At 52.6% G+C, this 27511-nt stretch overlaps 2 protein-coding genes across 7 annotated transcripts in view; both read left to right on the top strand.

The window, feature by feature from the left end:
• The window catches only part of SRGAP2 (SLIT-ROBO Rho GTPase activating protein 2), a 101163-nt gene extending 90711 nt beyond the window's left edge, over positions 1–10452 (top strand). For 2 of the 5 annotated variants that reach the window (XM_032203067.1, XM_032203068.1), the window contains exons 19-22: positions 330–510; positions 946–1092; positions 3176–3503; positions 5898–10452. In XM_032203067.1, the coding sequence (XP_032058958.1) occupies positions 330–510; positions 946–1092; positions 3176–3503; positions 5898–6281 (1040 nt within the window). In that variant the 3' untranslated portion in view covers positions 6282–10452. The other 3 variants (XM_032203069.1, XM_032203070.1, XM_032203071.1) reach the window with 3 other exon arrangements.
• A 2963-nt stretch (positions 10453–13415) lies between these two features.
• Positions 13416–26781, top strand: IKBKE (inhibitor of nuclear factor kappa B kinase subunit epsilon). Of its 2 annotated transcripts, none has more exons than XM_032203196.1 (21): positions 13416–13447; positions 15981–16081; positions 16814–16954; positions 17044–17173; positions 17562–17743; positions 18010–18170; positions 18628–18738; positions 18891–19070; positions 19250–19452; positions 19801–19865; positions 20001–20092; positions 20596–20697; positions 21383–21458; positions 21546–21658; positions 21809–21885; positions 22108–22147; positions 22645–22746; positions 24439–24535; positions 25032–25144; positions 25407–25478; positions 26204–26781. In XM_032203196.1, the coding sequence occupies exons 2-21, from the start codon at positions 15995–15997 to the stop codon at positions 26235–26237; spliced, it is 2178 nt and encodes a 725-aa protein (XP_032059087.1). In that variant the 5' UTR covers positions 13416–13447; positions 15981–15994; the 3' UTR covers positions 26238–26781. The 2 variants fall into 2 exon arrangements, with proteins under 2 accessions (XP_032059087.1, XP_032059086.1); XM_032203195.1 differs by lacking the exon at positions 13416–13447 and adding an exon at positions 15745–15809.
• The last annotated feature ends 730 nt before the right edge of the window (positions 26782–27511 follow it).

Raw genomic sequence — 27511 nt, forward strand, 5'->3', positions numbered from 1 at the left:
TGCTAATTTTGTCATTGTCATTTCCATCTTTGTACACTTGAATAGCTGTCAGTGGGTTTATGACTTAAAAAATGTGAATGTGTCTATCACGCAGAGATCAGGTAAATGCTGAAATTGCAACATCCTTACCTATAAATATAAGGATCCCTTAATATAGGGATTCCCCTCTGAATCTTACTGCTCCCACCCTCTGCTACCTAAAGAACCAACACTTTATCCTACATCACATGCTCTCTTCATAAACTGTTTTGTGGTAGGTGTGAACTGTTGACTACTTATCTGAGCCCAGGTGTTTAGTGAATTGTTGTTTATTCCCTTCTATCTCCTAGAGTGTGAGCCCATAGAAGCAATAGCGAAGTTCGACTACATTGGCAGGACTGCACGAGAGCTGTCCTTTAAAAAAGGAGCTTCTCTCTTACTCTATCAGCGGGCCTCAGATGACTGGTGGGAGGGACGCCACAATGGAATTGACGGCCTTATTCCTCATCAGTATATCGTCGTTCAAGACACGTATGTTACACTTTAAGTCCATCTGCGAGATGGGCTTGCCTAAAATCAGGTGTGGAATGGAGTATTTGTGTCAGGGTGCTGACACCACAGGGGGAGAGTTCGTCCTTCAGCCTTCCCCACAAGGAGGGGATCCTACTGAAACAAGCAGAGCCCGGCACAGGCATAGGTGTCCACTTACGTTGGGAAGTCTTCGGCTTCAGTGTGACATAAAAACTGCTCTGGGGCTGCCAGCCTGCTAAAGCTGCAGGGCTGAGATCTCCTAATTGCTTAAAGACATCAGGCTCTCTCCTTTGAAAGATGTGTAACGATTCTTAAGAGAAAGACGTTAGCACAGTGCTGTAGTCTTTTATGTATGTTACACACACAGTGCTGTATTTGAAGTTCGGTGCTGTTGGTCCTGTTTTGGTTGTGATTTCCTTCCCTCCTCCTTCCTAGTGAGGATGGTATCTCGGAAAGATCCAGTCCGAAGTCTGAAATAGAAATAAATTCTGAGCCACCGGAAGAAAAAGTGACTGCTAGAGCTGGTGCCAGTTGCCCAAGTGGGGGTCACGTCGCAGATATTTACCTTGCAAACATCAACAAGTAAGAACAGCCTTGCGTTATTTTACTTAATTGTAAAGATCTTGGTGATGAGTCCAGTAAAACATTTCCTTCCCCGAAAGATGTTAATGAGCGCTTCCACCATTTTTCTCTGCTTTTGCCTCCTCTAACTCACTCGTGTTTTGCTGTCCTGTTCTCTCTGTCACCGATGTGGCCAGTGCTTATTTAGAATCCCACTGGCTTCTCTTCCCTGTCCCCATGTGCCATCTGTTCCTGTTTTCACAAATATGTTCTGTTTTATAAGCTAAAGATACCGAGAAACAGAGAGCAATAGTGGAATAAGTCCTTGTAATCGTGTGTTGCCATTCCTCGTTGTGTTCCTGTGGTTTGTTATGTCTCGTTTACTCTTAACATGCTTTTTTTTGTGGGGTGGGGGACAGCCTTTCAGAAAGTAGCACCACATTTTGTGCTAAATGACATACCTCAAGTCCCACCATCTGGCATTGCCTGTGACATTCTGTTTCTCCAGCACTTCTCACCTTGGGTTACTAACCATATGCTTGCAGTGAAACAGCACGTCTCCCTGTTGCTCCAACTTACCTGCTCAATGACAAATTGTTTCCTTAGCCAACAGTCCACTTACCAGCTTAATTTCCCAGATTTTTATTAAGAGACTAAATTTCTTGATCTTTAATTATTTTGCATTAGGTTATTCCCCCAATCTTTGATTATTTAATTTCTATTAAAAAAGCCTCACCTCTGTATGTTGTGCAGTGAAGGTATTAATGTGATAGTTACAGTTCTATGGGAGTGGATATTTTTAACCTTCAGTTAGTTTAACAGACTGTAGCAGGTCCAAACCTTTAAAGAGGATGTATTTCTGTTAATGTTTTTATGAGCTAATGTCCTACACAGAGCCTGGCCCTTAGTTTATGGGAGTCAGCAGAGCTCTGTTGTTATCACTAAAGCTATACTGGCCTGCCTCAGCTTGGGATCTGTGCTTTCTTTGCTATTTACTGTATGAGCCATGAAGTATGCCATGCTGTCAGTTATGGAAAGATTTATATAATGAGCAGACCTTTGCAGCTTCACCATCTGCTGATTTTTGGTAGCATTAAATGTAGTGTTTGTAAGAAGCCTGGGTAATGTCCACTCCAGTATTTTTCCCTTTACTAGGGAAATTGATATTTAGCAATAGTAGCATAAGACTCATTTTGTTGTTTTTTCTTTAGGAATGAATCTTCTGACCTATGTGTGAACAGACTTGGGCAAAATTAAATCAGATGGTTTCGCAATGACAGTTGTGCCACCCACTGAATTATTATTTGGATGCCAAAATCCTACTGGAGTTAACACTTTCTTGCAGTTATTCATGGGGCTGGTGCTATATATAAATGGATCCTTCCCTGTATAATGGATGCCAAGCTTCAGACCTATGGCATAAAGTATTCTGCTGCGATGGCCTTTGTATAATTTGAATGGAATCATACTGTCAGACCTCATGGTGCTGGGGTAGAAACTAAATTGTTTGGACCAGCTTTATCCATTTGACATCTTTTGGTTTGTCTCTAGCCCTGTATTGATAATACCTCATGGTCCTGCCAAAGCAATGCAAAAGAAATCTCTGTTACCACCAGCAAATACTGGAAACGATCGTTAACCCCAAACTATGGGGTTTTTTGCTTGCCAATCTCTGAAAATAATAACTTGATGCCTTGGGCCAGGAGCTTAGTAGACTTATACTGTGTCCTCCAGTCAAAAATTGTAGCTCTGCTCTTCAAATGTAATAAAAACACATCATCAAAACCTGTTGATGGCACAGAGGGTTTTTTTTGTTCAAATATAAAAGATTTACTTCATGACCAAGTTAATTACATTCCATCCAAGCTTTCTGTTTTTGGTATGAATGTGCACAGCTGCCAGACTCGTGTTATTAGACGTGTTAAATGGAATGGTTTATAACTACTGTTTCACAGTGACTCCTAAAAACCTGGGTGTATTTGTAATCTGGGCATCTTTATGTCTCTTCCCATTGTCCTCTGTGTTGTTTTGGGGGGATATCTTCAAATTGCAGCCCGTTACGTGTTTCTGCTTGTATTGACTTGTTTTGCTTTTGTGACTGAAGGCAAAGAAAGAAACCAGAGTCAGGCAGCATCAGAAGAGCCTTCCGTCAAAGTGACAGCCATGGACTAGGTAGCTCACTGGCAGAACCAGCCTCCCCAGGAGCCATAGCCGGTTCCAGACCCTCATCTCAGCCCATAATGAGCCAAAGTCTTCCCAAGGAGGTTCCAGACAAATGCTCCATCAGTGGCCACGGCAGCCTCAATTCTATCAGCCGACACTCATCTCTGAAGAACAGGATAGACAGCCCGCAGATCCGGAAAACTGTGACAGCAGGGAGGTCAAAGAGCTTCAACAACCACCGGCCCATGGACCCTGAAGTGATTGCACAGGTAAATGGGAGAGCTTTGCCTTCAACACTTTGCTTTTTTACATTTAAAGGATGGTGGTGGATGCAACTAAATGTTACAGTGCAAAGTTCAGACTTATTTCCTATCCCTTCCCTTCCAGCAACGCAATATTAACTTACTACACTTGAGTTTAATCTTTCAGCCTCACTTTGTGTTAGCCGCTGAGACGGCATTCAGGAGTGAAGATAAAGAGGCAGGTCCTTGCTCCAGAAAAACTTGGCCCTGTTCATTACCCAGAATTTAGTTTTAACAATAAAAATGTTCACTTCAGAAAGTTACGCAGATTCCAAAGCTGTCAGCAAAAAAAATAAACAATCATAACTTCAAGACATGAGAAAAGTAAAGTATTTAGTGTCAGTTCTAAATTCTCCTGTCAGTTGTGCAAACTTGCCTGTGGTTAGACATTCGAAGCATATGTAGTAGCACAGCCAAAATAACAGCAGGCTGCTGAGTTGTACGGAGCTCACAGTGTCGTCTTTATATGCTTACAGGGTCCAGTGTGGTTAGAAACCAACTCTGAATGTAATACTCCCTAGATTTCATTAGTTGTTTATTTTGACAAGTGCCTTGAAATGAGGGCAGGCTACCAAGGCTTATACAGCTGCGCTTCAACATCACGACGCAACAGAAACACAAGTGGAGTCTTTGCATCTGCACCTCTGTGACTTCACAAGCAGAGCAGAAAACAATTGATAGTCAGACGTATTTGAAGAAATGACAGCCTCTAAAGGGGGAATGATGTAAATGGTGCAGATTGCCATCTTCTCTGAAGGATCTTCCCTTTCTCCTGTTCCCAAGAGTGAGATGTGCCTGCACATGTATGCTTGCTATACCAACTGTTTTCAGTATGTGATGGATCTATCTAAAGCCAAGGAATTCCTGGGTCTCAGATTACAAAGTCAGCTCGGGGGGACCTGACTTCTTCGCCTCTTTTCATTCAGCAGTCTGTAGATTTCTAAAGATGTGGAGAAGAGATGCGGAGAAATTAGACTACATTTTTATTCACAAGGCAGCAACATCAAGTAATAAATAAGGTCCAAATAAAAATCTGCTGCATTCTGATAAAAAGATGTATTTTGGCCTCCTGAATATCTTTACTCCATATGTTCCAGTGGAATCAGAATATACAGTTCTTGTTGTCTTCATATTTCATTGTCCTTCCAAGGCTTCGCTTGACATAAATCAGTTTTTGTTTTTTCAATCAAGCTCTAACTGAAGTTGTTCTGTCTCTTCTTCCTGCCAGAATGTTAAGTCCATTGTTTTCACTGGAGAAGTCTGGGGAGGAAAAAAGAAGAAGGGGGAAGGGGGCCGGGGAGACCTGTGTTAAATTAGTTTTTCTTAGCCCTGCAGTATCTGTTCTAACACCATCTAACAATGATCATGCATTTTACATATTTTTCCCTAACTTCATAAGTAAAATCTGCCTGGCCTCAAGATAGACTTGGAGGTGTCGGATTTCTGTCTCTGGTTTCTTCCACCATTCCTTGACTGATTTACCTTCCCCACCCCCTGAAAAACCTCTAAGGAAGCTAAAAAGCTGCAGCCAAACTGTGAGTCACAGAAAGGCTAAGCTCCTCTGCTCTCCAGTGAGTTCTGTGCACCAGTGGGCTCTGCAGGCCTAATAAGGTCCAGCAGACATGTAGGTCCTCATGTAGCCGAGAACAAAAAAGCCTGTTTTTTAAAATAGCAAAGTGCTTTTTGTTCATTTGTTAATAAATGTAATATAAGAGGACATAGAAATGTCAACTTGGACTTCCGTGTGTGTTTCTGATGTTTCTGTGTTTTTTAAAACATGAAAGTTTTGCGTCCTGTGTAATACCGCTCCGGGAAGGTGAGGCTGCTTGGGCGGCAGGGAGACCGATGGGGCAACATCACACAACGATTTCGGCACTCAGTGTGGCCCATCAGCAGTGTCAAAATCTTCAGGTTTTCCATTTTTTAAGAGTTTGCTCTCCTGAATCTCACCTGCCCATTAAAATACAGGAGTGGATCCCAGCATTTTGAACCACCTGCTTTTGTGCTCGTTGCTGCACTTTGGGCGTGGAGTCAGCTTTGAATTCCAAGCAGCATCTGGATACCCTGGGATCAGTAAGGGACTAGATTAGCATCAAAAAAGTGTTAGCAATTTTTTCTATTCCCTGAAGATAAGAAAAAGAACCTATTACTGCTTTTTGGCTTCAGTATATAAGGGTACATAGCAAGTATAGTTTGTCATGAGTTTCACTTTGTCACCTGAAGGCCATCAACCTGCTAATTGATGTGAGCATTGGTGTTTACAGACTGAAAACAAATGCGTAGTTCTCCAAGACTGACTTTATCTCCCTATTTATGTGTCTGGGTTCTGTGACTGACTCGGTTTCTCTTTTGTGTTTGCAGGACATTGAAGCTACTATGAACTCTGCTCTGAACGAGCTGCGGGAGCTGGAGAGGCAAAGCAGCGTCAAGCACGCGCCAGATGTCGTCCTCGACACCCTGGAGCCTTTGAAAACCTCTCCAGTGGTGGCCCCCACCTCCGAACCTTCCAGCCCTCTGCACACTCAGATCCTCAAGGACACTGAACCAGCTTTCCAGCGCAGCGCCAGCACCGCCGGCGACATCCCCTGCACCTTCAGGCCAGTGAAGTCGGTCAAAATGGCCACCCAGGTGAAACCTCCAGCGACCCGGCCGAAGCCTACAGTTTTCCCCAAATCAAACGCCACGAGCCCTGGCGTTGCCTCCTCTGCATCTCAGCAGCCTACTGACAAGTCCTGTACTGTCTGACAAACTTGATGCTGCACTGTGGATATAGCTGTGTTGTTTCGGATGAAGAGACTGTGCTAAAAGACATCACAATTCCTATTTAACTAATTTTTGAACTTCTGCTGAAGGTTAGTTGTGGACTGCTACTTACTGCTGGGAGCTCTTCCTGGGAGTGAATTAAGTGGTAACAACCTCGTCCCATGTACCCGCATCAGTGATGTTCGTAAGGCAAAACGCTTCATGCCACGCTTAGGAAATCCACTATCGGGTCACTGTGAAGCTGAGGAGGAAAACACAAAATAGTGATGAGTTGGATCTTGGTTTCTTGTTGATGCCTTGTTCAAAGTGTTTGGCCACCGAAAGAAATATTTGGTGGCATCCTGTTCTGAATACTGGTGTAGTGACTTATATATTCTGTGTTTCATTTATCACAGGGAAACAATAGGATAGATTTTAGTCTATTGCATGTTTTGGTGCCACTAGTTACGTGGAGCTTGGACATGCCTGTTTCTTGTGCATTATTATTATGTCGCCCGCTGGTGCCACTGTGGTTAAGGGTCTGTCTCAACTTCCATTACATCCTCGGGTTTTGTTTGTTTGCTGCCCCGTTCCTCCCCGCAGGGCCAAGGCTCTTGGCCGTCCGGCCTCATCCTTTAGACGACACTTGTCATGAAAAATAGTTTACTCTGGAACGCTCTTAGATTTTGTGGAGTTATATGTAATATGTGTCTGTGCAAATATAAACAAATATGTTCCTGAGGTTTAGGAGCATAAGAGAGAGCCCAGTGGTTGCTTATGGACAATCTAGCTGTTTTCCCCCTTTTTGCTCTCCCATATTTAAAAACAGCTTTATTGTTTTCCAGTGTAATTTTCGGCCCGTAGGCTATGATGTGGTGTGTGGTCTCAGGAGACTGAATGTAAAAACAAGTTAACTTCTGAAATCTTGCATACTCTCATGGGAGTTCATTTACTAACGCACACGTTCTTGCTTTGGTCATATATCAAGATGGATCCTTACCAAAATCCCAATTACAAGCACTGTAAAACTTCAAGCAGAAGTTCTCAAGCTTTGTATCTTCTCCCTGTTTCTGGCTGTAAATGCTCGGGTCAGTGGCCGTGACCGCTGTGAACTGCTTTAGGGGTCTCTGCTCTTATAGAGTGGTGTAAGAAACGCTGCTTGGGACGGTGACGTGACAGCATGCAGCTTCTGGAGTGGCTTCCCCGCGTGTTCTTTGGTAGATGGCATGCCTTCGTAGGACTCTGCAGACGTGAATGATTCTTGGTGTATGTATTTATATGGTAGACAGCAAATGCTTCAGCCGCCAGCAGGCTGCATGAACTCTTTTTGTACTCTACTGAGAATTTTCCACAATGCAAACATTTATTTAATTTTTTTTAAAAAAGAAGGCGTGTGCCACTTACAACGGTGAAGAAGATCTCACGGTCCCAGGAGTGAGGAGACTCTGGCCCTTAGTTCACCTTGTTGCCAAGGTTTTTTGGGATTTAAAAAGTAGCTGCACATCTTATGTTTTCATCAAATGAATTCAGGCAAGGACAAGATAAGAGAAGTTATTTTCCTCTTCCATTTATCTTTTTCTTTTAAATTTATGGGTTTCTCACACGTTAGCTTCCTTGTGACTGCAAGGTCGTTATAATTGGCACTTAGTAATTTAAAAACAAGCAAAACTTACCTGAGAACAATTTCTTCAATGTACTTTTCTGATCAATTGAAGGATGTTGCTTGGAGAAATGAGCAGGGTTTTTACTGTGTCCCCATCCCTCCCCTACACACATACCCATCTCCACAGCAGTAATACACCCATATTAGCGGCGTTTATTTAAAAGACCAACTTTCTTTGTGCTCTTAACTAAGAACCTATGCCAACCGGGGGACACCAGAAAGGTTTCAGTGAGAACACTTCTGCGATTCCTTTTTCCTTAGCTGATCTGTAGCGGCGGTTCTCCTGGAAGCACTGCGGTACGCGCGCGCCTGTCATGGACCGTGCCCTGATCACCTCGCAGGGAAGGATCCCCAACAGCGACCAGCGAACTTTGCTCTCAGGTTCTGATGGACTTCTACCACCAAGGAATCACTTGGTCTTTTGGGGAAAAAGAACTAAACTTGCAATTTTTCGCTCAGGCAGAACTTTCTGGCATTTATTTTATGTAGGGAATTTTTGCTTTTGTTTCGTTTGGTCGTGAATGACCAAAGTTAATCTGTGTCAAGAGCAGGATCTCTGTGAAATTTACTTTGACTCATTTGTAATGCCTTATTTTCTTTATATTTTTATGCCTAGCATTCACGTTTCTAAGAATAAGTGTCCAGCCACACACAGCACATTTGGAGGAGATGCTCTTTTCTGTCTTCAAGGTCTGAAGTATGAATGGAAATCGAGAGATAAAGACTTCAGGTTACTGTAACAGCAACTGTCTGTATGTGAATTACTATGCTTATCTCTAGCATCCACAGCTCTGGGACAATCCTACTGTCAAGGGGAATATGCTTAGCAGCATAAACTGTATATTGAGCAACTCAACTGGAATTTTGGTGTGCACTGTGATTGACACTTAAAACTTACAGCAAGCAATATGGCAGCGTGAAGAACTTTTCCTCTTCCACCTGACCTGGGCCTGTCCAGCCAGCAGGACATGCACACACATGCGCACACATAGGAGAGAGAACACAAAAGGAAACTTTTAGCTCGTCTGCTTCACTCTGTGAACGTACCAGGCTGAGAGGACATTGCCGTGAGTGTTTTGCTACCGTTCGTTGCAGGAGAGGTGGGAGAGAAAAACTGGAAATAGCAACACCACCCTGCAAAACCAGTGGGCATCTTGTAGAAGAGACCAACGTAGTGTGGACAAATAAGATACAGTGGTTTGCTTGGGGAGGTATCACTGTTGATTCATATCTTCATATTCAGAAGAAATATTAGCTCTTCCATGGAAATTCTTTCATGACTTTTATGTAATGTATGTGTCAAATATAAAGACAAGAAGTGTTTGATAACTGGAATAACGTATGTCTGTTTGATAGTGCTTTGTATGAACAAAGAGTTCTTGTTCATCAAATGTTGGATTGAAATAATCCAAAGCAAAACTTTTAAAATAAAATACAATTTTAGGTGATCAATCTTAATAGTTTCTGAAGCTCTAACCTTTTATGTTTTATTTCCCTTGTTGGGAATTGAGCAGTGTGCTTTAATGATTGCTAAATTTCTGCCTCTCGAGGGTAATCCAAAGGCTCACAGTTGATAAATTGTAAATTCGTTCTTCATGTCAAAGCAATGGGACATGAACGAGCTTTTCTCATTTTATCTGTACTGGATATTTTGTTGCAATGAAAATGATTAAATAATTAGAGTGCACTGTGACAGCAGGAAGAAACACGTTGTGTATGTATGTATTTTGATACCTGTTTAAAAGGAGTCTTTGGGTTTCCTGTGATGAATACCTCATATGTTTGATTTTGGGGGGTTTTGTTGGATTATTTTTTTCTTTTAAGGCAAGATTGTTCTTGCACAAAAGTAGGTTAAGATAACCAAGTTCTCATAAATTTCTTTACAGAATCAAAACACTTCAGTTTGGCAAGAAATTCCATCTGTTACAATTCTCACCTTGCACTGGGTGCAGGGTGAGAAGGCTGTTGGCACGTTTGGGATCCCTCCGGCGATGTTCAGACAGAAGAGGTCACTGCAGATGGAGTTTGCTGCCTCATTTCTTTTCCTTTGTGTGTCAGAACCTCAAATCCAGTGAACGTTGTATAGGTTTTGGGTTTTGTTAAGCGTTTGAGAGAGTTTCTTCAACAGAAATAAATGTCTCTAGTTAGCACTTCAGATCCTTTGCATGCATTTCCCTGGTGGACTGGAATGCTCCGTCGCTTCATGAGGTGTGTGCGGAGGGGCAATACCCAAAGTCGATGATGTTCTCAGCTGGGCCCAGCTTGCTCATAATGATGGGGAAATGCCCGTCGAGGCGATGTGTCTGGTGGGCTTGGTGAGACCTCCCTGGCCCCTGCGTAGCACAGCGGCAGGCCCGTGCCTTGCGGGAGGCAGCGCTGAGGCTTGTGTTAGTTCAGTGGACCAGGTACGGGGCACCCACGCTTGGCAGGATCAAGCCCAAGTGTACAGGAATGTGCTGCAAAATGTAAATGCATTTACTCACTCACAAGCTAGGAAAACCGATTTTTTTTTTTTTAAAAAAAAAAAAGCTAAAAAAATAAAAGGAAGCATTTGGGCACTCTATTGCTAGTGAGGCTGTACAGAACAGGCAAAATGAGTGTAACGAGCTGGGGAATTATTTATTCTGAAATGTTTAGTTTTCACAAAAATTTTAAGCCTTTTTATGGGCTTCTCTCTGGTATTGGTGAACATCCCACCACCGCCGTTACCGACGTGAAGCTGTTCTGTAGCGGACTGGTAGCACCAGAGGCCTTGGCAGAAGGGAGCGATGCTCCCTCGTGCCGAAACGCTCCCTGCAGAACGCCCCCGACCTGCAGGCCTGAGGAAATGCCGAGCACTTACTGGCGGGCTGGACTGAACTTTGGGTTTGAGTTTACACGTCACTTTCTAAGAATCCTCTCTCCGGATCAGCTTTTCTGCTCGTCTCTTATGTGTGCAACAACCTGGTACTTGAAACGAATACTTGACCCGCTGCCCTGCGCCCGCACAAGGCCCGAGGCGAGGCGCCGGGAGGCAGAGCGAGCGCTTTCCAGGCTTGGCTCTCCGAGTCTATTTTGGTGGACAAAGAGATGCCAAAGCAGCAGTTTGAGGCCTGGAAAATGTAAGATTTTTTATTTTTTTTCTGTTCTATTTTGTGCTTCCTATAACGTAGTTAGAGACGAGAGTGTCATTTTTCGAATATGGGCCAAAAAGAGGCGAAGGTGGAGAGGGAGGGCTGCTCCCGACTGCGTTAATACTTGATATACCATGCTTCGTACAGGGTAAATACTGAGCAGTTTGCAATGGGAGTAATAGACGGACCCTTCCTTTTAAAGGCACTGTTGTAACTTTACTTTTGAAGTGGACTTCACCAGCCTTTCTCTCCAGGCAGAGCCCTGTAATTCGAATAATTGAAGTCCGATGGAATTGGACTTGTGAGTGTGCCAAACTGCTGGAGCAATACTTGTAAGCGGCAGGTTCTCTACAAGACCAGCTCTATGTAGCCAAAACAGGGCAATCGTTGAAACCACCTCTGATGCATTTTCAAGAATAGCAGCGATGTCATGGTTCTACTGTAATGTAAGAAAGTTCGGTTGCAAAGTCTGGAAACCTTGTTCTCTGTTGGTCTGAAACCTCAGTCCTGCAATAGTGGGCTCAGGCTCGTGTGGTGCGTTGGCTTTTTTGGTTTTTATTAACAGCAGTTGTTTGGTGGGATGGAATGTTCTTGCTAAAACAGTTTCCATTGTTTCATGTCTTCTACACCAATATATATATGGTGTATATATTAAACTGTGTAAAATTGTACTTTGTATATATAACTGTACAATATGGAGGTACATCCTTTTTTTTTTTTTTTTTTTTTTCTTCCTTTTGGTACAGTATTGTACAGTATTAGGAGTATACGTGTTGGAAATGTTAAATCCATATTGGGGCTACAAAATGTATCCATTGTCATTAGCAATAGTTTTGGAGAAATAAATGTTTTGGGTATGGTGGAAATACTGACCTATGGGCGCCAGTAAATGATGTACGGCGTGCGAGTGAGCGCGTGTCCGAGTGGGAGCGGGGATGAGCATCGCCTGCGTGCGCCTTCCCTGCAGCCCCCCCAGCCCGGGGCTTTGCATGGTCTGCAACGTGGCTCTGGTAAGTGAGGAAGAATCTGCAGGATCCAGCAGTCCACGTCACCGTTCATAGCACTGAATCAAGTGGGCGAGGAGCCTTGCCGTTACCGGAGCCCAAAGCGCACCCAGTAACACCAGTGCTGGGGATGCTGGGCGCAGTTCTGCAGCCGAGGGGGGCTCCCTTCTGCCACGAGGGATGGGTGTGGGTGGTGTCTGCAGCCCCTGGCTCCCAAGGCTCCTTCCTTCCCTAGCGGTGGGCACCTCTGCTTGCCGGGGGGCAGCTGGGGAACGTTTGTGTGCTTCCAGCCCTGCTCCTCTTCGGCCCCCACACACCTCGTAACAGGATTCGGCAGAGCATGAACTTGCCTTGCAATGACCTGATTGCAAAATGCTTAATCTTCCTCATTTTCCTGGAGAGGACCGGCCTCAAACCCTCTCTGGGAAAGAGGATTTAAAATCGAGATTAGGGATTGGGTCACCGACATTATTACCGTTTTTTCCCCCATCTCCGCTTTTCAGTGTTCCTTTTTCAGAACACGGCCCGGAAACTGTGTCAGGGGCTTGTAATTTTGGATTCCCTTTGTTTAGGTTTGAGGGGATTAATTAATTACAGCCCTGCTGATGCTGAATCCAGATGTGCCGTGCTGGAGGTGGGCTGGGGCCGCCGAGCCCCCCACTCCCGGGGTGCAGCAGCGGGGCCGGGGGCAGCTGCTCGCCCTGTGCCCCCCACCCGGGCATCTCCAGCCGCAAGCCCCCCACTTTTTGGGGCTGTTCAGGGCCACCCGTGAGGCTCCAGGATCAGTCCCCTGGTTGATAACGGATCGGGAGGGAGGAGCCCCCTCCCTGAGCCCCCTTTGATTTTTGATTCCCAGGGGATGCAGGGGGCAGGCTGGGGGGGTGTGTGTGTGCATTTTTGGCCTTTTTTTTTTTTTTTTTTTTAATAACCACGAGCTGGGAAGCGGAGCTGCCATAGGGGCAAATGATTATGGTTCTCCAGCAGCGCAGAGGAGGATGCTGTAACCCCTTGCCCCCTTTCTATCGTCTCCCTTCCCCCCACCTTTAGCCCCAGAAGGGGGAGCGGGGTCGGGGCTGCAGCTGCGGGGAGGGGGCGGCTCCCCCCGACCCCCCCCGGCCGCGGGGCCGGAGCCGTGCGGGGGCTGCAGCATCGGTGGGGCTCTGCTGCCCCCGCCTGGAGCAGGCGCTGATGGCGCAAACCCTTCCTCCCGAGCTCCCTCCCTGCTCGAATCCCTCCTTCCCAACTCCCTTCCTGCGAGCAGCCTTGCTGCACAACCGCCAATAATCCTTTTGGGGCGTTATAAAGCATTTTGGTTATTTCCTGCCTGCCTTTACCCACCGCCAGCCCAGCTCTGCTCACTGTCGGTGAAAGCTGAACCCACGCGTACGGGTCAGAAAGCCGAGAGAACACCTTGGGGGGGGGGGTTGTGGCCTTAACGCCTCCCTTTCGGTTTCTTTTTGCAGCGAGGAGCTGAGTCCCGCGAGGGGTGGGAGCAGGCGAGGGGTGCGGGGTGCCCGTGGGCAGCTCGGGGAGAAATTTCGGCATTTCCCTCGGCGGGTTTCACTTCGCCTCTCCCTGGCCTTAACGGCTCCCATCCGCGCGGTTTGGGTGCAGGCCTGAGATGCGAAACGAGCTGCGGTTTTTATCTGCGTGGGGAAAGGTCTCTGAAATGTCCCCAGCCCGTCGCAAACAAGGCTGGAAACGACTTCGAGAAGTCGTCCGTCCCTTTCTCTTCCCGTTAGCGGAGCTGCAGCGAGGTGGCTTTGCTCTCGGCGCCACGGCGCCTCGCTTCTGTGGCTGCCGTGACCGCCACCAGGCCCCGCTGGCTCAGCACCGCGCCGTGCTCTGTCGGGCAGCCCCTCACGTGGCCGGGAAACGAAGCTCGGCTGTAATTAGCGAGCGAGTTAGGCACGGAGTTGGTGTGCAGGGCAGTGAAGCGTCGCATCCCCTCCTTGCGTGCATCTCGTGCTCGCAGACTCAAACACAGATGCAGGCTCCATTCTGCCAGGAGAGCTCCTAGACACGGCCCTGTGAGCCCAAAGAAATTCCTGACCGAGGGACCCAGGCTGCTGGCGCTGAGGCTGGGCAAGGCGAGGTGGGGGCACTGCAAGGCAGAAAGTGAGCAGGGGAAGCGAGCCGGGTGTGCAGGCAGCGGGAGGGTGCCCTGAGCACCCCACATCCCGCACCCTGCACCCCTCAGCCAGCAGCTCCAGGCCTGGGCTGTGCCCCCTGTGCCCTCCCCACCAACTTTTTCCCCATCAGAGCCAGGATCTGAGCATCTGGGGCCAGTTCTGGCCCCTCTCTGGGGACGCTGGGTGCTGCTGCTGCATGGCCGAGCCCCTGTGCACGTGGGGATGGTGACGCTGAGCCCCACCACGGCCTCCCTTGGTTTTCCCTACTGAGATGAGAAGTCCTTGATCACTGAAATACGGTGAGAGCAATGCCGAAGGTGCAGCTTGGGAGCAGCCGGGGCTGGGGAATGCCCCAAAATCTCCCCTCTGCCCTTTGCTTGCTGCCGACAGCCGCTGGCAGTGTTTGCAGGCGCTGGGGCCGGGCCGGATCTGGTGCTTCACACACATGGGGGAAGGGTTTGCGGCTGGGGAGGGCGGCAGCCTTGTTTGCTCTGTCTGCACCTGCTTCCTCTCGCCTTCTCTGCGCTTCTTTGGGGCAGCTTCACCTGGGGCAGGCTCAAAGGCCGGGGACGGGGAGCTGCTGAGCGCCGCGGTGATGGCACAGCCGGGAGCCAGCTGGGCCTGGGGTCTGTAGGAACACCCCCAGGGAACAGGAGGGTCTGGGGTGAATGAACGTGGTTGCAGGGATCATTCTGTGCTTCTGGGGTGTGTGGGCACTGCTGGAGCCATGCAGCAGCCCCCGCGGTGTGGCTGGGCTGCTGGGAGCACGCTGGGCTTGCACAAGCAGAGAGGTTTTGGGGCACGGCCGGAGGAGCTGAGCCGTCCTGGCAGCTGGCTGTGGGAAGCCTCTGGGACCTGTAACTTCTGAAAAGCAGCTCCTGGAGATGGACAGGTCACAATAAATCCATCTCCTCCTGGAGCTATGGAGAAGACTTGGTAAAAACACGACTGCTGCAGGCTTCTCTGCTCTGGAGAAGCCCCTGGTGGGGCTCTGAGCACCCGGTGGCTCCGTAAGCAGAGCAGTGCCAGCAGCCCGCCCTGAGCACACTCCCATGTGCAATGCTGCAGCCTGCCCCGGGGCAGCCAGGGCCAGCAGTGAGCACACAGCACCAAACGGGCACGGCAGGGCCATGCCTGGGAGCCTGGCACTGCTGATGGAGGCCAAACACAGCCCCCGGGCACTCATCCTGCTCTGCCTCTGCCTCCCCTCTGCCCACCCCGGGCAGGGCTGGGTGCTGGCCGGTGCCCAGCGCTGTTTGCCTTCAGCAGAGGCTGTCCCAGCCCGAGCCTGGGGACGGCTGCAACACTGGGAATTTTTTTCTCGAGCAGGAAGCTGAAGCATTTCCTCCTCCAGCCGCAGCTGATTCTCGCAGAGCGAGTTTTGCAATCCCATAGGTTTCTATTCTCGCAGCGGGGAGGTGCCTCCCTCCACCTTGCAGCTCTGTTTGCTTGTGTGTTGTGTGTGTTTTTTGTGTTTTTTTTTTTTTTTTCTTTTTGCATCTGTCAGTGTTTTGCTGCTGGCCCCGACAGGTCCCAGCGGCCGGGTGGTTTTGGGCAGAGCCAACGGCGTCCTCCCTGCCTCTCATGCGCAGCCCTTAGCGCAGAGCGGCGCCGGCGAGGTAGGAGGCTGGGAGCTGCTTGCCGGGGCCATGCTGTGCCGTCAGTGTCCCCAGGCACTGCCAGGAGCAGACGGACGGACAGCCAGGCAGACAAACGGCCGGGCACGTGGTGGTGGGGCCGGGCAGGGGGATGCGAGCAGCCGCCAGGGTGACCTCTGTGCTTCCCCGCAGCGGCGGTGCAGGCGATGCAGAGCACCCCCAACTACCTCTGGAGCACGGACGATCTTCTGGGCCAGGGCGCCACGGCCTCCGTCTACAAAGCTCGCAACAAGGTGAGGAGGTGCCAGGGAGGGTTAGAAGGGGGTGGTGGATGCCCCAAAACCACGGTGCCCCCATGCCCCAGCCCTCCTGCCCCGCAGCACGGGGATGCTCCGCTTGCCCTCGCCCTGCCATGAGCCACAGCTGCCGGCAGTGCTGGGGCTGTTTGGGTTTTATTTTCATTTTTTTTCCCTTGGTTGCTTCCCCCAGCAGAGTTCTGTGGGGTGAGGGCCGCTTTTAGGGCTCACTGGGGCTCACAGAGTGGGTGCTCCCTGCATCGAGGTGGAGCTGCTCTGGGGAATGCCCAGAGGTTTTGAAAACCCCATCCGTGGCGATTTGCATACATCATGCAAACACTTGCCAGGGCTGGAACAGAGACTTTCAGCCCCACTGGCCTTTGAAGTTTATTAAGCAAGCTGTCTCTGCGGGGCTCAGGGCTGGGAGGATGCTTTGAAAACAGCCCTGTCCTGCAGAGAGCAGGTGGGGGCCTGTGACAGCAGCATAAACACGCTCCCACCGAGCACATGGGCTTCAGAGGCAGGAAGCAAACAGAGCCGAGCGATATCTCTGGCTTTTGCAATGCAGACAGCAAAGGCTGAGGAAGCCTGTTCAGAAAGCAAGCTCTGTTGTGAGCACAGTTTGCATCCAGAGCGGGCTGAGAGAGCAGTGCTGGAGCTAACGTTGCTGTTCGGGGCACAGGCAGGGTGACGCTCCATTTCCTTTTTCTCCTTTTCCTCCTTTCCCAGAAATCAGGGGAACTGGTCGCTGTGAAGGTCTTCAACAATGCCAGCTACCTCCGCCCACAGGAGGTGCAGATGAGGGAGTTCGAGATGCTGAGGAAGCTGAACCATAAAAACATCGTCAGGTTATTTGCCGTGGAGGAGACGGTAAGCGGGGCCACAGCTCAGAAACCACGGTGCTGGCAGTGCCGGGATGGGGCAGCCGCCCGCGGCCTCACCGCCGCTCCCTGCTGCAGGGCAGCAGCAAGCAGAAGGTGCTGGTGATGGAGTACTGCTCGAGCGGCAGCTTGCTCAACGTCCTCGAGGACCCAGCGAACGCCTTCGGCTTGGCCGAGCCCGAGTTCCTCATCGTGCTGCAGTGCGTGGGTGAGCGGGGGCTGCATGCGGCCCCGTCCCTGTCCCCATCCCCGTCCCCATTCCTGGGGCTCTGGGACAGGCTGGGACCACCCGGTGCTGGAGTTGTGGGCGTTTAGGGCAGCCTGTACGCTCAGAGATAGCACCTGGGGCAGGTTGGGTCGGTGAGCGCTGCTCTGGGGGAAACCCAAAAATCTCCTTGCCCAGCAGCAATGGGACTGGGCTGTGCTTCCCCACGTGCTCGCTCCTCGGCTCCATTTCCCCAAAGTCACGCTGGTTCCCATGAACGCACAGCCAGCCCTGGGGCCTGTCCCCGCTCTGGTCCTTCTTTTACCCCTGCATTCACCCAAAGCCCGCTTGAGCAGAGAGCCCCAGGCCCACGCTTCCCTCCTGCTCCCAGTGGCGGGGATGAACCACCTGCGCGAGAACGGCGTGGTGCACAGGGACATCAAACCCGGCAACATCATGCGGCTGGTGGGCGAAGACGGGCAGAGCATCTACAAGCTGACGGATTTTGGGGCTGCCCGAGAGCTGGAAGATGACGAAAAGTTTGTGTCCGTCTACGGGACCGAGGAGTATCTCGTGAGTAGGGCACGGGGACGGTCTGGTGGCCACGGGGTGTCCTGTGGGGTCCCAGTCCCCATCCCTCCAACAGCGGGGCGACACGGGGAGAAGCAGTGACCTACAGAGCCCCAAGTCAAAGGGGCTACGAGTTTCAAAGAGAGGGGCTCAGCATTTTGCTTGCAGCCCCCCGGGCCACGTTTTCCTTTGGGGTCGCAGCAGAAGAGCCCCAAAGGAGCAGTTTTAAATGCCCCAGGGCAGCACCACTCTCTGCTTCACCCCTCCAGCACCCGGACATGTACGAGCGAGCCGTCCTGCGCAAGCCGCAGCAGAAGGCCTACGGCGTCACCGTCGACCTGTGGAGCATCGGCGTCACCTTCTACCACGCTGCCACCGGCAGCCTGCCCTTCGTCCCCTTCGGGGGACCCCGCAGGAACAAGGAGACCATGTGGGTACCGGGAGGCTCGGCGGCTGGGGGCTGCAGGACGAGCTGGTGGCGGCTCGGTGCCTGCCTGCAGCACCCTCTGACTGCAGGGTGGCTCGACCCCATAAAACCCAGAGAGCCTGGAAATGTAGCTCGTGGCTGGCCGCGTGCTGTCTGCGGTGTGGGGAGCGTACACAGCATGGTGGGGGGCTGTGTCCATTTGTCCTGCTTACCCTCCAAATGTTTATTCAGGGGCTAAACAGTTGAAGAAGTTAGGGGTAATGTTCGTGTGAAACTTTTTGACTGCTTCTTGAGCTATTCCCTATCTCCGTGTTGTGTTTTCTTTTTGTAAATTGTGCCCTCCCCAGCCCGCTCACACGCTCTCCTTTCCCTCTTTACTGCACCCGAGGGCCGTGGTGCCCAGATGGGTGTCTCCCGGCTCCTTTCACCGAGGACAAACCGAGCCGTTTCCTCCCCCCAGGTACAAAATCACCACCGAGAAGCCCCCCGGGGCCATCGCGGGCGTGCAGAGGCAGGAGAACGGGAGCATCGAGTGGAGCTACGAGCTGCCTGTCACCTGCCAGCTCTCGGCGTGAGTGTCCCCAGTGGCACTGCAGGTCCCGCGTCCCGGGCCCACTCCCCGTGGGGCTGCAGCTGCACCCTGCCCCTGCCGAGACCCCCCCATGGCCTGTGGTTACAGCAATATGCACAAAACCTCTCCTCGTTCTCCTCTTGCTGCCGCAGGGGGCTGAAGGACCAGCTCATACCCATCCTGGCCAATATCCTGGAGGCGGATCAGGAGAAGTGCTGGGGGTTCGATCAGTTTTTTGCAGAAACCAACGACATTCTGCACAGGATCGTGGTCGACGTCTTCTCCCTGCAGCAGGCTTCCTCGCATCGCATCTACATCCACCCCTACAACACGTAAGGAACCCCCGGCAGAGGCCGGCTGAATTTGGGAATTGAGCTCCGGAGGGGCCCCGCTGGCCTCTGCGCAGTTTTGCCACGAGGAGATGCCGGCAGCCTGCTAAAGCGATGGAAACCTGAACGCAAACCTCACGGCTCATTCTCCATCCTTTCATATATTTTTTTTTAATTTTCAGTACCAGCAAGTTTTTAGACGCTGTCTTCAAACAAACGAGCATAGCTCCCCACCATCAGGAATATTTTTATGAAGGTCACCCGTACGAGCTGGATCCCAACCTGCAGGCCCACAGCTTCTGCAGAACCGCGCGGCACAGCCCGCTGACCCTGCTGAGCTCCGCCGAGCAGCCAGAAGAGGTGGTGGGAGTGAGATACAGAGACCGTGAGTACCCGCGGCAGGGACGGGGTGGGCAGCATCAGAGGGGTTTGCTTAAAGGATCGTCCTGATGGAGTCCAAGGCAGAGCAGGAGGTGGCAGAGCAATGGGGCTGGGGCAGGACTGGAAGGTTTCAGGGTCAGTTCCCCCAAAGATGTTCCCGTGTGTGCTCTGTGGCAGCTCGTGCCTTCACCCCCGTTCCCAAAATATCTCGGAGAGCTGCGCTAAGCCTCGAGCATCGCAGCTGCTCCCGTTCCTGACACCCTGAGCAGCTCAGGGGCTTGTAGGGCTGGCAGGAGCCGTCCCTGCCGGTCTTCCCCGAAGCCTCCTGGCTGACTGCTCTCCATCTCTCCAGCGGCGCTCGACTTCCCAAAGTTTGTCCCCAAGGTGGACGTCGTGGCCGACTGCAGCACCGCCAAGGTAGGTGGGGATGGCCACAGGGAGCCTGGCAGCGGGGACACAGCCACCAGCACCGTCCCTTTCACAGAATCACAGAATCGTAGGGGCTGGAAGGGACCCCGAGAGATCATCGGGTCCAACCCCTTTGCCTTGCAGAGTGCGGTGGGCGCCGTGCACCAGACGCTGCGGATCGCCCAGGCGCTGCGGCGCTGCCAGGAGCTGGTGGCCAGGGGCCTGCACTGGGTGATGTGAGTGCCGGGGCCGCCCGTCCCTCCCCGTTTCACCGGGAGATTTGTGTTAAGGGTTGAAACGCTCGGGGTTTTCCAGCCTCTGCAGGCAGTGGGGGCACTGGGAGGGAGCACAGCGTCCCCATGCAAGGGACGCAGGTGCCAGGTTGGGAGGGGGCTACACCTGGATGGGGGCTCAGTGTCTGAGGATGTTCCTGCCCCCGTTTGCTGCTTTTGGGTCACCTTTTTCAGGCTGAGGAAAACATCATCATCATCTTCATTATTAAAACCTTCATGGTGCATTTTCACCATCTTCTGCATTCCCCTGGGGCAGGAGCTCTTTGTGCCGTACCTGTGCAGTGCCCACCGACCAGCACCCGACCAGCACCCTCCCACCCATCCCAGCCCCTTCCAGTGCCCCCAGCCCCTCATTCTCCTACAAGCAGCCCGGGGGAGCCACAAGCTGAGCCCTGGCACTGCCGGGGCAGGCAGAAAACAGGACAAGCCGTTTTCTCTCGTGGCAGTGGGAACCTGAAATCGGAGTGCTCGAGGGTTTTGGAGCAGAGGAGAGGGGTGAACACGGTGCTCACCAGCCTGCAGCTGCTGGAGGTGAAGACCCGCGGGCTGTAAGTGCAGGGGTGGCTCTGCCGGCTGGGTGCTGGGTGCTGGGTGCTGGGAGCAGGGGCAGGCAGGACCCACAAAGGTGCCAGGGCAGCAGGCTGGGGAGGCTCCGATGCTGCTGCCGTCATCCCAATATCGCAGCTCAGCTATGGGGTCTCCAAGGTGCCTGAATAATCAGGAATAAATTCCAGGAGTGAGCTGGCAGCTGGAGCACAAGAGGCTTTTTTTGCTTCTTGTGCAGACTGTGTGGGAAGTGAGCCGCCGTGGCTGCTTCTCCCTCTTTGCTTCAGCTTTTAATTGTCAGGGTCTGGTTTTGTGTGAGCCCAGGAGGAGTCCTTGGGCTCTGGCTCCTGCTCGGGGTTTTTGGGCTGTTGCAGCCCTCAACCACAGAGTAAGCACGAGGAGGAGGCGGACAGGGCAGGGGGGGAACTGTGCCCGGGTGCCGTGCTCCCCATCAGCCAGCGTGAGGCCGGCTCACATAAAATCAGACATTTTGGAACAAATGGGACACCACGGGGCGAGTTTTTACCGATCAGAGCTTTGCATCTCGTGGCTCTGGTTGGGTGCCTGAGCTGGGATTTATTGCCTGAGCCGACCACTGCCCCGCTCCCCCAGGGAGGTGTTTCTGTGCCCAGGTGATGGTTTATTCATGTCCACCCCTGAATACTGAGGAAGGTTCCTTGTCCTCAGGTACGAGGCTCTTCCCGGAGGCAGCGGGCTGCCGGCTCTGAAGGACTTGGCGGTGGTGAAGAGCCGGCTGCAGAGGGTGAGCAGAGAGGCAGGGGCTGGGAGCACCCATGGGTGCAGGCGGCGCTGGCAGGAGCCGGCCCCCACCTCCCTTCCTCACCTGCAGGTCGTGGAGGAGCTTTCCCAGTGCTCCCACAGCATCTACGACTTCCAGGGGGCACTGGATGGCATTTTGTCCGAGCTGGTGCAGCACAGGCAACAAGCACACGAAGACAAAAGGTTTGCAGAGCGGCTCTACCAAAACCCCCGGGAAGGTTTTGCTGGTTTGGGTTTGATTTTGGGGCCGAGCTGGGTAGCCGGGGGCGGGTACCCCATCTCCTAGCCTTCCTCCTGTGGCCTCATGCCTCCTTCCCTGTCCTTGTTTCACAGCATCCAGCAGCTCGAGTGCTGCCTGGAGAAGATGCAGCTCATACACAAGCAGTTCAGGAAGGCCAGGAATTGTCCGCGTGAGTCCTGGGGTGCACTGGGGGGCGTCCCTGCACTGACCTGGGGGAAAAACAAATTATTTCCCTGCTGGCTTCTGTCCCGTGCCAGTAATCCCGGGGAATGAAGCCCTGAAAAGCCTCCCCAGTGATCTGGGCATGGTGAAATTGCCCGTTTATTGGGTTAGGAGCACAAAAATGCGTGGAGCTGGCTCCGGCAGGTGACCTGTGTCTTTCCTCCCCCAGGGCTGGGCTACAACGAGGAGCAGATTCACAAGCTGGACAAGTGAGCAGCACCCCCTCCCCTTCTGGCCCCAAAGCGTTGCCAGGCGGACATTTGGCATTTCCGAGAGCATCGCACGGGGATGCAAAACGTTCCCGGGGCAAAGAGCCCTGCGGGGAACAAGAACATTTCAGGCCGGCTGCTGCCGCTCTGCTCGCTCAGTCTGGGGCTCGTTTATCCCCTGAAATGGTCCTTTAGGATGTGTCCATTTCTGGGGAAGTGCTTCCCTACCTGCCTGGCTTTCAGCGGTGGCACAGTGCCTGTGGGGCTTTTCTATCTGTAAAAATTCTCCTTTCATTTTCCATTGAAAGAGGGGAATTGAAATCTCTTCTTTGTCCTGCTTCGGTTTCATTTTCTTGGCACCACCGCTTGTCCAGTCCCTCTCCCCCCCCTTCGGGAGCCAGCTTCAGTCCTGCTGCTATGTAACCTGGGCCTTTCATTTTCGTGCCTTTCAGGAAATAACATCTGCTCCCTTCCCCCCTTGCCTCTCCTGCTTTCAGGGTGAATTTGGGGCATTTGGCCAGGAAGGTTCTGCTGATTTTCCAGGACGAGTGCGTGCGGCAGTACCAGGACGTCCTGGCCCTGCACAGCAGCAGGATGAGGTACCAGCACGTGGGGTCTGGGGATCCTGGCCCGGCACAGCCCCGTGGGACATGGGGTGGGCGAGGGGGTGGGCAAGGGGGGCTCCAGCAGCAGCGAGGGCTTCAGACCTCAGAGAAGCTCCGTGTGCCTTCTGTGTATCCGCTCCTTATCCCGTACCCGGCTCTTGTAAGGCTGAAGCCAGCCCTGCTCAATGTGAACTTGCAGCTCCCCTTGATGCCGCCGGATTCCCTCCTCGGAGGTTATTTTATCAGGCCAAGATTCCTGCTGAGACAAAGGGATCTGCCTGTTAGGAGAGGTGTTACGCTAAGCGGTGTTTGGGGAATGAAGCAAAGGGCAAGTTAAGCTGCAGTGATTGAGCACAATCCACTGCCTATTACAGCGAGAAGGAGCGGGCTGGGGGGAGGCGCTCAGAAGGGGGGGATGTCACAGGAATTGGATTTTTATTGCAAGGTTGCTTGTGGAGCAGATCATCCATTCTCATGGGCCGTACGTGTAGGTGAGAGAAAGATTTTCTACAGTGCCTTAGGATCGAACTGTGCCTCTGACCTGGTCCCAATTTCCGGCATGGAGCATTGCATTGGATTTAGTGCTGGGGGGATTTTTAGGCCAGGGATTTGTCCGAGATGCCCAAAGGTCCCCAGGGGCAGCGGGCAGTTCCCCTGCGCCCTCCCCTCTCCAGCCTCAGCGGGCGAAGCTGGGGGTGTCTCTCTGCAAACCCTCACCACGGTGAGGTTTTGTTTTGGGGGCAGAAATTATTACCCACAGTGGGGGCTCACCTCCTGCCACATCCCCTCACGCTGCTCTTAAATCTCCCCTCGGCTTCGGGGGCAGCTTTGTCCCAGGATGAAATCTGTCCCCAAAGCACGAGCCCCGTCCGTGCCCAAGCAGGGCTTCTGCTTTTACTCAGAGGAGGGAGAGAAGCTGCTGCTTGTTTTCCTGCAGTATTTTTGCATCTGTTTTTTCTGTCCTTAGGCAGGATGCATTGTGAGTCACAACTGGATATTTAAAAATTGTTTTTACTTGAGTTGTAATTGCCTTATTTTGGGTTTCTTCCTGCTGGCAGTGAGGGTTTGTGGTGCGGTGGCTGTTTTCTGGGGACCAGAGGTGGACCATTCACCTTAAATATTCTTTCTTTTTTTTTTTTTTTTAAGGCCAAAACAAACTTTTTTTTATACTAAGCTGTGTCACTGCTGAGGCACCTGCTGGCTGCGTGGCCCCATTGCCCCAGAGCTGGCAGGATCAGGGGATCAGCCCCAAAACCTAAAGGGGTTCCCATGGGCTGGAGCCTGGACAGGGTGGGCTAAGGGGGGAATTTTCTGACCTTTATGGGCTTCAGGTGTGAAAGGAGAGCCCACGGGTGGGGTACAAAACCTGGCACCCACCTTGACTAGGAGCTCAGTCCTCTGCAGGGGACAGAGGAGGCAGAAGCGGTGCTCTGGAGCTGGCCCTGTGTAAGCCACGCTTCCCCTAATTAGCTTGCTGTCGGTGCTGTTTGGATGGCCTTGCCTGTGGCGGCTGCAGTCACCACACCGTGGTGAATCTTTCCCTTGGGATTTTAACGCTGAGCCAGCTTGGTTCGCAGAAAGCGATGCAAAATTAAAAAAACAAAACAAACTAAAAAAAAACACACTGATAATCTCAATTGCTGACAAACACTGACTGGAGTTTTTACCATCATTTTTCCTTTCTAGGAAGGTGTGTGAGACAAAAAAGCATCTGAAGAGGCTCAGCAACCGCATCGGCACCTGCGGCGTGGAGGCGATGGAGTGCCAGGAGTGCCTGCAGCACGTAGGTCCCCGCGCTGCCGCCCTGCTCGGGGGGGAAGCACCGGGCGCGTTTCAACAACTTGCTGTGGATTTGTGGAGTTATGCTTGGAGTTTTGGGAGTTTGCTTTGCTCTGCTGAGCAGAACAAGGATTGGGTGAACCTTTGGCTGTGGCACTGAGTCCAAAACTGACGGCGTGGTGCTGGGGAGTTTGTGCTCAGCAGGCAGGAAACGGCAGCGGTAGAAGAGCCGACATGTCACCTCCAGCTGTCACGGTGGATTATCTGACACCTTGGGGCACAGCCACCGGCCGATGCCCTTTGGTTAGGTCATTCTGCCTCTCCTGACGAGGTGGTGTGCTGGGTGTGACCATACAGGTGTCATTTCCCCAGGTGTTTGGTCACCCTCTGGTCCCTCAGCTAAGCAGGGTGCCCACGGGGAGGCTGCACGCACACAGCACCCGCGGGTGAGGCCACAGCTCTCTGGGTGCCGGAGCTGCCAAATGTCTCCATCTCTGCAGGCGTTGGACACCTTTTCCCAGATGGCCTTGACGGAGAAACGGAGCCCGGCCCTGGTCCCCCCGGTGCCTTCCCCCGTCCCCCTGAGCCAGGCCCGCCGGGAGATGGCTTTCCAGTGAGTGTTTGGAAGGGGGCTCATGGACAGCCTGGTGCCGTGGGGACAGTGCCACCGCCTGCTGCTCGTCCTCCGTGGGACAGCACCAGGGCTCTGGCTTCGGCTCTGCAGGGCTGGTGTGGGGCTGGGGCTGCCCGGTGTCATCCCAGCTCAGTGCCCGTGGTTTGGGGCATCCCTGCTGCTCAGCCACCGCTTCTGCTTCTCCGGCGGGCAGGGGTCTCCGGGCAGCCCCCGTGTAAGCCCCTCGCTGTGTGTCTGGCAGGATGCAGGAGCTGCTGGAGCAGATGAAGTCAGTGACGTGCGACCTCCAGTTCAACAACAGCATCATCGAGCGGTGAGTGGGGTGCATCCTGCCCCGGGGGTGAGGACGGGTGGCAGTGGGTGCTGGGGGTGCTGCCTGCGGGCTGGGGGACGAGCACCCCGGTGCCGTGATGGGGACGGCTGAGCCCGGCGCCGAGTACAACCACAGCCCCTGGCACGGCTCCTCCAGCAGCACCACGTCTGCATCATCATCTGGCAGCAGGAGAGGGTTTATCTTTCTTGGAAATTGAAGCATGAGCTACTGCACAAGCTATGCAATGCCTGCCGCCCTCCTTCCAGCCCTTCCCCGCGCTGCTCAGTGCTGGCAGCTGCTGGCTGCCGTGCAGAAGCCGATGCTTTCTGCTCCTGGACAGACCTCCCTGCAGAATCCCACTGCTGGCAGCCCCCCCTTGGGTTTCTTCCTCTTTAAACTTGTTTTTGAGGGTCTCAATGCAAACCAGCACTATGGATATCCATACCAAAACCTCAAAGAGCTTCAGATTGGGTTTTGAAAAAAAAAAAGAAATAAGGGTTTCACCCCAGCTTGGCTTCTATAGGACCAAGCGTGCTGTTGCAGCAAATCCACCATGAATAAAAGAGGGGACAAGGGGAGGTCTGGCTTGCTTACGGCACGAAGAGCTCACAGCAGCAGACGCAGGAACGAGCCCAGCCACCAGTGCCCAGCCCATGCCGTGGTTTGGGACGGCACCAGCCCAGCCCAGCCCTCCCCAGCCAAATCCTCTGATTTTGTTCCCGCAGGCTGAGCGGGGCTGCTCCCACTCCCGGCCTCTGAGGACGCGGCGGATTTGCAGGTGCTGAAGCAAAGCGCTGCTGGCAGCGGGGAGCACACACACACCGCGGGTCCAGCGCTGTGCTCGAGTCGGGTGCCCGTGTCTGAGGAGCTGCTCCCAGTCCTACCTCTTCGCTCTGGCACTTTGCACGGTTCTCCAGTGAAAACTTGATGGAAAGTTGGCACAGCGCGAGGGTTTTTCCTTTTGAAAAGTGCTTGAAGGACTTCCACGGTTCTCTAGCTTCTCTGAACCACGATGTCGGGTGATAAAGAGGCTAGAAATGATCTCCTGCCCGTTTAGGGATTACCACCCCTGTTAACATTCCTGTGCTCACGGGTGCCTCGCGGGCTGGGGCAGAGCCCAGGGTAGGGGGATGCTGCACCCCATGGAGGAGAGGCCGGGGCCGGCCCAGGACGGCTCCAGCGCTGCCCGCGGGGGGCTCGGGGCGCAGCCGCCGTCCCTGCCCGCCCTCCTCCTGCCTCCCCTCCTGGCCTTGTGCCCAGCTCGGCCCCGTCCCAGGCTGCGGATGGCAGCAGGCGCAGGAAGCTGGGGGAGGTTTCTCTGTTTTGGTGCCTTTCTATAAATGTAACTGAGATCAGTGTTTATGGACGTGTCTGTGTGTGTGCCACATCCAAACAGCCCTCACTGGAACGTCTCCAACCTCACCTGGGGGGTTAGTGAACGCCGAGGCAAAATCTCAGGCAAGGCAAGTCCCCTGAGAGAAAGGAGGCACGTTTCTTTGGGGTGAAAGACAACAAGAAATCCTAAACGTCCACCTCATTAATAAATACGGGGTGAAAATGTGCGTTCATCTGAGGAGGTGACGACAGCCTGGGTGGCAGGGCTGCAGCAGGGATGGGGACGGGGTGGAGATGGGGACCAGGGAACCAAGGCAGGCAACCTCGGGGCTTGCTGGCATTGTCTGAAGCTGCTCTGGGAAGGATGCAAGCAGGAAGCTCTCCTTTTATGCCCCAGGGGAGTGGCAGGGATGGGGAGCTCATTACTCCCACCTCATTGACAGCCAGGAAGAGCCCGGAACGGTGAGGATGGGCCCTGCTGCTCTGCATCAGGGCTGCACCCAGTCCTTTGTTGGGGAATGCATTATGCTCCAAATTTCCTCCTGTTTTCTGACCTTGGGTGTTACGAGAAGCCGTAATCCTCTGGTTATCAGCTGAGTCAGCTGCTCGCCTGCAGCTCAGTGATAGGGGAAGCCCGGGTTTTCGGAACTGCGAGCGTGCGATGGTATCAAGGCGCTCTTTGTGGGAAGCATCGGGTG

The sequence above is a fragment of the Aythya fuligula genome, chromosome 25 (assembly GCF_009819795.1).
Source record: "Aythya fuligula isolate bAytFul2 chromosome 25, bAytFul2.pri, whole genome shotgun sequence".
Taxonomy (NCBI): Eukaryota; Metazoa; Chordata; class Aves; order Anseriformes; family Anatidae; genus Aythya; species Aythya fuligula.